This window comes from Hetaerina americana, unplaced genomic scaffold (genome assembly GCF_022747635.1).
Source record: "Hetaerina americana unplaced genomic scaffold, ioHetAmer1.1.p SCAF_82, whole genome shotgun sequence".
NCBI lineage: Eukaryota > Metazoa > Arthropoda > Insecta > Odonata > Calopterygidae > Hetaerina > Hetaerina americana.
Genome location: NW_027287450.1, coordinates 1,112,110 through 1,122,586, shown reverse-complemented (window position 1 = coordinate 1,122,586; position 10,477 = coordinate 1,112,110). Strand labels below are relative to the sequence as shown.

The 10,477-nt window shown below is 34.0% G+C and overlaps 1 protein-coding gene across 1 annotated transcript in view; it reads left to right on the top strand.

Moving 5' to 3' along the window:
- Nucleotides 1–1,130: 1,130 nt before the first annotated feature.
- Nucleotides 1,131–10,477, top strand: part of mei-41 (meiotic 41) — a 78,751-nt gene continuing 69,404 nt past the window's right edge. Inside the window, exons 1-9 of the mRNA XM_071597238.1 lie at nucleotides 1,131–1,191; nucleotides 1,282–1,445; nucleotides 1,586–1,756; nucleotides 1,988–2,098; nucleotides 3,276–3,501; nucleotides 4,586–4,701; nucleotides 5,011–5,099; nucleotides 5,668–6,188; nucleotides 9,647–9,944. Coding sequence (XP_071453339.1) covers nucleotides 1,131–1,191; nucleotides 1,282–1,445; nucleotides 1,586–1,756; nucleotides 1,988–2,098; nucleotides 3,276–3,501; nucleotides 4,586–4,701; nucleotides 5,011–5,099; nucleotides 5,668–6,188; nucleotides 9,647–9,944 — 1,757 coding nt within the window. The remainder of the gene's footprint in view (nucleotides 1,192–1,281; nucleotides 1,446–1,585; nucleotides 1,757–1,987; nucleotides 2,099–3,275; nucleotides 3,502–4,585; nucleotides 4,702–5,010; nucleotides 5,100–5,667; nucleotides 6,189–9,646; nucleotides 9,945–10,477) is intronic.

The window sequence follows — 10,477 nt, the reverse complement described above, 5'->3', positions numbered from 1 at the left end:
TTTTAATAATAAGATGCCTTGGCTTAGCCAGAATTTATTACGTTCACATACTGTGAATGCCTATGGAAGGTTTGAAATGGTTGGGTGATAGATTGGATTGAGAATTGGCCAATGGTGTTCAGTGTCAGTCGATAAGGGAAGGGATAGCCAGGTGCAAGGCTCTGCGTTCTTGTTTTACTGAAAACATGTTAGCGTCAGCATGGCGCGAAAAAATATGCCAATAACTTATGGGTTACCGTTAAATAACTATCTTTTCATGTGATGTTTTATATGACATCATGAAAATTGCCTCTCATGAGCAGCAAGTTGCATTTACCAATAGAGAAATGAAACAACACTGTCGAACTGTGGTAGTTCGAAATGAGGATTGGACAATGTAAGTAGTGCTCCATATTAACTTCATGGTACAACCTTCAAGATTTTTATTTATATGTTTATTACAGGGTTTGCCCCAGTTGCTGTTGCGTTGCAAAGGCTCCCATTGTAGCTGATATCTGGAAAATATTTTGTGACCCTATTCTTTCCATGTATTCGAATTTGGAAGAATCCTCGCACAACGTACACTTTCTTTTGAACAGCATTTTGAAATGTAATCGTGAAATGACCGACTTATTCATTCCGAAGGCATACGACCATAGTTCGCCGAAGATGTTTCGAATTAAAGAGGAGCAATATAGAGGTGAAATTTGTTATTTTAGTTTGGTAGCAATTAAAGTTAATATATGCTGCTACTTTCATTATTTATATTTGTGCATGTTTTCTGACGAAATAGTAATAATATTGTTTTTACTTGAAAAAAATATTATTATGATATGAAAACAAGCTGTATCATGCATATTAAAGCGTTATGATTGGTTCAAAAAAACTTATGTGAAAAAATAAAATACACTTGGGTGCATATTGTTTTTTTATCCATGAGTTTCACGCTGAATTTAAAGCCTTTCGTCTAATTTGCGGTTATTGCAGCTAATATGTAATTTCGCGCTATTTTTTCATTCTTAAAATTGTGTTTGTTCACAGCTTTTGCCTTCTGGTTTCTTGGGCACATATTTTATATAAATAGTAGGCCTTCACTTAGCCAACTTCAGACGTCTAGTATTCATGTTCAAGTAAAATGTGTTAAGGCCATCATGTTTCAAAATAATAGTATTTTTAAAGCCATCTTTGAGGAGTATATTTTGCTACTACAAGGTGAGCGCCTAATAGAATATTGTCGAATGTTAATGAACATTTTTTCTCCATTGGAAGGATTTATGTCGCCTAACCTCTTTCCCCATATAGATTTACTGGATATAAAAAGGAGCCGTAGTTACGGTGCTGATACTGTTTTGAAGAGGTTTATTCCTAAAGAGTTAATTCTTGGGGATGATCTTAAATTAGCTGCAATCACTATCATTGTGCCCAATGAAGATTCTGCTAGAAATTTAACTGTGATAATTCTAAAGGTATGGCCTTGCATTTCCCAGTGGGTAAAATTGACCAGGAAGCTATAAATGGATATTGTCGTTTTGATTGATCAGATATTTTTGGGTGATTAAATATTCACCCTATGGATGGATGAATTTATATATGCTTACATTTCCAGATTTTTGAAGGAGTTCTGGATGGAGTGACCATTTTAAGTGAAAATATGATTTTAAATGTTGTGAAAGTGTTGATCAAGATTATTAAAGATTGGGACATTGGTACTCAAGCTGCAGCCTTAAAAGTTGCCACTGGACTGTTTAGTTTACGAGTGTCTGACTTAAACGAGCAGGTGGGTGTCTATGTAGTGTCATTACTTAGCTATTTTCACTTTAGTTCAAAATTTCATATGCTCTCGGGATATTCTGTTAGCATTCTTAACATTCAGAGTGGACTATAAAATTCATGATAAGTGCCAACTTAAATTGTGGACATCCACCAGATAGTCAGTGTACATTGTTTACAGTTCAAACTGTTCCTATATAGTTTGTGTTTTTACTAATGTGTGTCTGTTTGATATCAGCTGCTAGCTGAATGCCTGTGCATGATCGTCAAGTCTAACAAGTGCTCACACTGGGAGACCACTCTTTTGGTTGGTGGGATGCTCAATGGTTGCATCAAAATGCAGGACATGGTAATGTTTTGAACCACAGAGGATATAGTTGTCCGGCGCCCTCCTAACAATGGTAGTAGGCTAGGTTTCCCCAGTTGACACTAGTAGCATACCTTCAGGGCAGTATTAAACTACAATCGACAGTTGTGAGCCACCCTTTGGGCATTTTTGGACTACACTGGACACCTTCAGGACAGTATTGATTCATGTGGAAGACAAATAACAACAGAATCAGGGTCATTTCTAGGTAATCATAATATTTATTCATTCCTTGACAACCTTAGCCGAAAAATAAGATGAGTTAAAAAAATCAAATGTTTGTAGATACAAAAAGAATGCATACAATATAACTTAGCGATTGCAATACCATATCATTCTGAGTACCATCAGATACTGAGATTCAAATAAAGGTTGGCGGGGTGGGTGAGATGGTTTTCCTGAAAAATTTTGGCAGGTTTTCTGTTGCTTGGAAATTCTTGGAGCGGAAATGGGCCCCATATACATAGCATGCAGAAACTGATGAATTTAGAGTAATCTAGGTTGTAATCCCACAGATAAGCTCACCAAAATTACACCAGTACTTTAATAGATCTTTAGAAAATTCATTTCATGAGTTAAACTCCCCCTATGCTGGATAATAGCTTACATCACCTATAGGTTCCTTGTTAAGGGTCAAATAATCAAGGCTCTAGAATGGCTGCTGAATTTGTTTGTGCTTTTTCGTCGTTAGGGCTTGTTTGGGCAAGCCAATGAGGAGAGAGGGGTGTGGTGTGCCTGAGCACCCCTGAAGTAGCGATTGGCAGTGCTTGTGGAAGCCTAGTGAAGCAAACAAAGGGCAAAACTATAAGGAAGCCATATGAGTTATCCTGAACATGAACCATATAGTGAAAGGGGATCATGGCTCGCCAATAAGAACCCATGCATGGCCACAAGGAGTTCAGATCCAGTCCTTGGCTTACCAGTTTAGTACCACTGCCTTGGAAGTTATCAGGTAGTCATTGGAAAAATGTTAATGAGTTGTCTCGCAAAACAAAAGAAGGGCAGTAAGGGGTTTTGACTTCATATTTGCTAAAATTTATGTGGTTTCACTAATATGAATTTATTAGTGTGGTAAAATCCATTTCTTTGTCAAAGTCTGTCATTATTTTGGGTCTCTTACATGTGTATTGGCTTCTCTATTATATTCCTTTCTTTTCAGGCCATTCAAATTTTCTGCAACTGCATTGGTGACATTACAAATAATGTGATTCCAATTATTTGCCCCACAATACCATGTGAAAAGACTTACGGTGTAATTGAGAATATGTTCAAACTCCTCAGTGTAATCTTGCAGCAAGAGCAGATTTGCTTGAATCAGAGTGATGTACGCTTGGTTAAAATTATATGGGATTTCCTGGAATTAGGATGTATGGAATATTATACGGGTAGGTCTAATATGATTTTGAATGATGGTTTGTTAGTTGAAAGTTATTCATCTGCTGTGTATGAGTGTATCCTGTTAGCCACTAATCAAGCCTATTGCAGGGTGTGCATGCATCCATGATAAGTGATTGGAGTGTGTTGGGGATTTTTGGTTGGCCATCACAACTGTGGTACTCTAAATAATAAAAAAATATGTTGCTTTTGATTGAAATCCTTGACTCGAGTAGAAGAATGTATTCAGTGGTTTAATCCAGGTCATTTTCATTCTTTCCTTATGTCAAAAGAATCGGAAAAATTGGACTTGGGAAGTAGAATCATATTAATCTTGGCATGATGCATATTTATAAAATTATCTATGCTTACAGGCATTGAGAACTTTCAAATTAAAAAAATAAAATTTCAGCAATTTTCATGCATGCAGGTTAGCCTTTATTAATCTTTTGAAATATGATTTTAAAATTTTGTATTTCAGTTCTTCTCTTACCATTTTATTCACCATCAACAGGATTGTTCGAATAAGTGCATATTTGAATTGAAAATGAATTTTTATTTTCTTATTTTTTCTTAAAAGCAAACCAAGCTATATTGATAATATAATATGCTGAATTACATTGACCATCCATCACATTCAATTGTTTGATGCTTAAAATATCTTAGTAATGAATAAATTATTTTTTCTGCCAATGTCCTTACTGATACTATGTACACGCAAGAAGCCATGGAAGGGTGAAAAGGTTCTCCACCTAAGGTGATCGCACCTGGACCTTGGAAAACTCATGCTTTCCCCCACACCGCTAAACCTCATTTGGGTGTTAATAATAATGTCCCGCTAACCTCAGGGGCTTGATACAGGTGGCGAAAATTGCCTTTCTCAAATTTTAACTAACTTTAGAAAAGGGAATACTTCAAATGTATAATAGCTATTGTATGAATATGCATTGAGATAATTAAAGCTTTGCACTATTGAGTTAACCTTAACTGCTCTGAAAATTATTTAAATCAATAGTATATGCCATAAAACTTACAAGTCGTGTCTTTAGATGAGATTGTAGAATTTTATTATTTAATTCCGACATTCCTTTTTAGATCAGCGCCTTAAATTGGTGTCATTGATGTCTTCCTCTTCTATTTCTAAACTGCCTGCGCATTTAATGAACATTGAATTGGCAAAGGAAAAGGCTAGTCAAGTGGATACATTCTTGGTAAGATTGAAATTATATAAAATATATATATACACACACACACATATATTATATATATACATACACATAATATATATGTTATATATATATATTCTCTTATTATTTAGCACATTCAATTATCCTGTCTGTTATAATGAAAAAATTTGAATAATATGGAATTTCCAGTAATTAAGCATTGTTTGATATATGTGTTAGCATCAGTATGTGTTAGTATGCAGTATTAGCTTTTGTGGTGCCTTGGAGAAGTGCCTAACATGAGCAAGTTTTTCAACCTAAAGTTAATTTTTCACTTTTTCTTCTTATTTTTAGTGTGCTATTTACTCACTGGAACATTCTGTGAAGGATGAGGTGCTGCTAAGCTTCAAAAACTTTTCAAAAAGTTTGCGAAATCGAGAAAGGTATGATTGATATTGGTATACAGTGTGGCCAGCCATTCTTTGTAGCTGGAAATAATTGAGGATTGGGAAAACACTTTTAGAACTTCTGGAAAATCCTTGGAATTGAGCCAAAAAATCTGAAAATAGAGAGAATTAGTATTAGTTTTATCATAAAAGGAAAATTTAGTTGTCTTTACTTATGTGCACGTACATGCGCTTAAATATACCATATAATTTCCCCACCCTTTATATGTATATTTGTTAAGATTTATTTTGTATGGGTAAACCTTTAATGTAAAATCCAGAGTAGATCTCTAAAAGCTGCACAAAAATTGCAAAATGGTAATGTTTTTAAGTAAAATATTGATATAAAATCTAAACAGTAAAACCTTACCCAGGGGTGGCCCTAAATATTATCCACACACACACACACACACACACACACACACACATATATATATATATATATATATATATATATATATATATATATATATATATATATATATATATATATATATATATGTAGTAAACTGTATGAAAATACTTGTAAAATAAATGTAACAAAAATGCCCTCCTTTTCTTTCAGTGAGGCCTTGGTGGAGGAAGTTAAATGGTCCGTAACAGACAGTTGTTCCTTGTGGAAAACTTTTGTTCAGTGGTATAAAGTATTTCAGTCAGCAGATCTGAAGAATTTTCCATTATACTTTGCAGCAGTTGTGAAAGTTTCATGCTTTATCATAGATATAGCTAGAACACTCTCCTCTTCCATGGAAGAAATACTTTTACAGAATAAAATGTCAATACAAGTATCCTTCTTTCATGACATGTTAAAAAATGTGTTCTTGACATTTGTAAATATTCTGGATACGCTAGGTGCCCAAGAAGAATGTGACTCTGCCTCTGCCCCTTGGGAAATGGTTTTCCATGGCATCGGAAAGATGCTTCTAATGTCAGATTTCCGCTCTAATGTACCTGAGAAAAACATGCTTTCAATAGAATTTTTATCCTTGCCATGGAAATCTGTTGAAAAAATTTCATGGGAATGTGAACTATCAATTACAGAAGAAACAATTTCTCAACTACGCAGCATAATTCCAACTCAATATCGTAAGTATTATCTCCACCCAAGTTTTAAGCTTTTTATTAATTTTGGGAAATCTAATTTTTAATGGATGATACTGAACACAAATAATTTGGTAATGTGGAGAAAGGTATTCATTCCTCCTACTCAATGACTGCCATTAATGTGAATTAAGGGGACTAATCCTTTGACTTAAGCAGTTGTGTGTGATGAATATTTTGTTCATGATAATCATTTATTTTATGTACAGTAACTGTTAACTCCCATTTCTCCTTTCCTATAATTTCTTGGCAAACTTCCATAATTTTATGAAACACATAATTCTTTGATTTACATCTAACTGTCATTACTTTTGGTAGTGTAACCTCTGTTGAAAAGTATTTTATAATGTTATTGATGGAAAAATCCAAAGAAACTCTTTGAAACTGTTTTTGAACTAAATTGCATGAGGGAGTAGGTTGTACAGACGCCTTTATTGGTCAGCTGTTAATTCCACCCCCACAACAGGGTAAAGAAGCAATTATGAACAATGGAACCATTATTTTAGTTCTCCATGTGACGCGGGTACAGGAAATTATCAACAAAAGGTAGCAAAATATGGCCGGAGGCTACCGAGATGAATATTATAATGGATATAAAAAGGGGCTGGAAACAAGAGGCACCAAAGACGTAGAAAAGAACACAAAACCTATGTCTTTGTTTTGTTTTGTGGATTCTGAAAAGGCATTCTACACTGTAGAATGAATCGAGTTAATGAAAGGAATGCAGAGTGAATGCATCTGTGTATAAGCGTTATCTCGCACAAGAATGTGCAGTTGGTGGAGTATGAAGACACACACATTCAAACATAAAATCCTGCCAAACAGCGAATAAATACTCATTTATATAGAAACAGATATAAGGAAAAGGGATAGGAACACACATAAAGGATGAATACAATAGAGGTGGGGAAGGCGGAATCGAACGGATCACAAGAGTAAAAGTATTTCCTTGACCGGGACTCGAACACCGGATCTTTCCACTTGCCGGGCGGATGCTATAATATATATACATATGTACATATGTATGTATATATATATATATTTTATATATATATATATGTATATATATATTATATATATGTATATATATTATATATATGTATATATATTATATATATGTATATATATATTATATATGTATATATATATATATATATATATATATAGAAGATATATATATCACTTCTATATCTTCAGAGGAAGACGGATTGTTTCCGTCGAAATATCAAGAAAATACGTGTGAGTGTTCTCTTTTTTTGTGTTTCTATATTATGTGTTACTGTGTATTGTACTATTCGGCACTTCCGTGTTACGTCTATGAAAGCATATATATATATATATATATATATATATATATATATATATATATATATGTACATATATTATATATATGTATATATATATAATATATATATATATATGTGTATATATATATATATATATGTGTATATATATATATATAATATATATATATATATATATATATATATATATATATATATATATATATATATATATATTCATGCAAAAGACTTTTTGACTTTCATGCATGCAAATACATACTCTATCACATAACATGCACATGTACCTACTAATGGAGTCGCAATGTAATGTAGTAGCAGGGGAAATGCCGCTACCATGTGGACATGCAACTCCTCGTCTCCGCCCCCAAGGACATGGGTAGGGAATGTGACACACCGCAGCAGGCAGGCAGCGGAGGCCTCCCCCCTTCCACCCCATCGAGAGGGTCGAGAAATGGAGGAAAGAGCTTGAAAACGAACAGAGCAGGGCAAGCTACACTGTAAGAAGCTCTACGTACTTTAATTGCAGTCCCATGCATTCATGCGGAAAGGGTTTTGACAATAAAACACACGAGATTAGTGAAAGTGCATTCTTTTGAGCAAAACTAATTTTTCCCTAGATGCTAAACACTTGAGTGAGGGGCAAAAATAGTTGAGGAAATCCTCCGCAATGTGTTGGTTGATAGCAAAGTGAAGGCGCTTGAAATTGCTAATGTGCTAGGGATAATGAGTGAATGTGCACAATCTTTTGCATCAATATTTTGATGCAAGAAAGCTATTCACAAGATGGGTGCAGCTTACAGTTGACCAAAAATGAAATTGTGAGATGTCCAATGGCAGTTTGAATCTTTTTGAGGGGAAAGTAGACTACTTAGGTGTTGTTTAATCACTGTTGATGAGACATGGGTACACCACCACATCTGAAACCTGGGAACTCTCCAAGCATTGGGTTGACATAAGGGAGTCATCTGCCTTCAGCTGGGAAGGTTATGGTGACTTTTTTTGGGATTTGCTAGAAATAATCGTAATTGGCTCTTTGGATAAAGGTTCAAACTATTACAGGCACATGCATTATTAGACCACTTGCAAATTAAGCTGGCAGCAAAATGTCCTCGACTGACCCACGAAAAGTCCTTTTTCATCACTAAAATACATTATTTTCCCTCTGCATTTGTAGCCACAAAATTGATAGAACTATCATTCCTACTCATGCCTCTTCCCCAATATTTGATATGGTTTCGATCACAGAACAACTTGTTTTCAGATTTGAAGAAATGACTGGTGAGAAGGAGAATTTATTCAAGCAGGTGGTTAATTGCAGAAATAAATGCCTAATTTGCAGAGTTGTATCAGCCTAATTATTTAAAAGAGATCAACTGACTGGAATAGCATTAGATGAATTGTTTAAACCTGTACGGAGAATTTGCTGAAAAATAGGAATGATTTAGCCTGGAAAAAAAAATAGTTTTCATTTTTGCCCCGAATGATCAAGCCAACCTCATAAATATTGCAAATAGTGTATTATTCTGGAGAAGCTCATAAAGTTGGCCTGATTGAAAATTTATTTGTTAAAATATATAATGCCATTGAATTCTGTTTTTCAAATGATATGTCGTTATTAAATAAACTAATTTCAATTTAAATTAGCTTTAATTTGATGGCACTGGCAACTTTATCTGAAATCTGAGTCTACACCACAAATGTGGTTATTTTTAAAAAATCAATTAGCATTACTCATATTTTGAGTGACATGGATGGCCTAATTGATCTTCAATATTTGGTTGTTTTTTCAATTAAAATTAAAGTTTCTTTATTTGTCATTTCCTCTTTACCACATTTAACGAGTTTGAAGTAGATTTTCAAGAGGAGGATTTCTACTAGGTTTACTTGGTTAACTTTTCTATTAACTCTTTTTCTGGAATAACTAAAATTCAACCATTTGTACCTGTAGATGGGTCCTTAATTTTTGATAGTGATGATAGAATTCATTGTCATCAGTATTCTTGGTACTTAGTGGTGCACAAAGTTGGGAACTATTTATGTTACTGGTGTGAAATTGGTAATTATTAAATAGTTTATTGCATGAATTCCTGTTTTGAACGATTTACTTAGCATATGGTGAATTATACATTATTTTTTCAGGAGTCAGTTTACAATGTATATCAATTGGTTACTTGAGTCTTTCTGTTGGAAGTATGGCTTTATCCTGGAGAAGTGATCTGTTGGGATTTTGCTTTGAAAATGATTCTACAAGCATGCTTTTGCAAGCCATTAAATGTGTGCCATATCTGTTGAGGAGTAACTTGACCACTGACTTTGCTCAGCAGCTAATTAAACATCTACACAAAGCACTTGAGAGAAGAAGTACCTCAATTAGAAGAGGAGTTTCGGAAATCATATCACCCCTTGTGTGTGCCCTCTCAGGAAGCACTTATCTCAGGTATATTTGAAAAAATACTCTAGAAGCCCTACCTAAAAGGTTGAGTGAGGTTACATTTTTTTCTAGTGATACTTTTTGACTGGTAATGGTGTTTTTTATTGATTAACTGTTTATAAGAGGATGTCTATTTAAAATGCATAATTTTGGACAGTGGCAGCAGAAAAAGAAGAAAAATTTAGTTTCCTTTCATTCTTACTGATTCTGTTACATTTATATGATTAAATACCCTGTGAGCATTCATTACCTACTCAAAAAATTTGGTGTAAATGTTCTAATTGGCAATTTACTTCAACATCTTGATGGGATGGTTGGCCCGCCATTTGGAGAACTCCAGCAAACGTCCTTTGAAGAAAGAATGTAATTTTTTCAAAAAAATCGGGGAACAGTAAAAAAGGTTTTTCTAAAAATTTGGAAACTATGTATTAGAATAAATATTTTGTAATTATCAGGGCACAGTATTTATAACTGTGTATATGTACTCAGCATCCACTCACACTATGAATTAAAAACTCAACTCATTATTCTATGTAAAT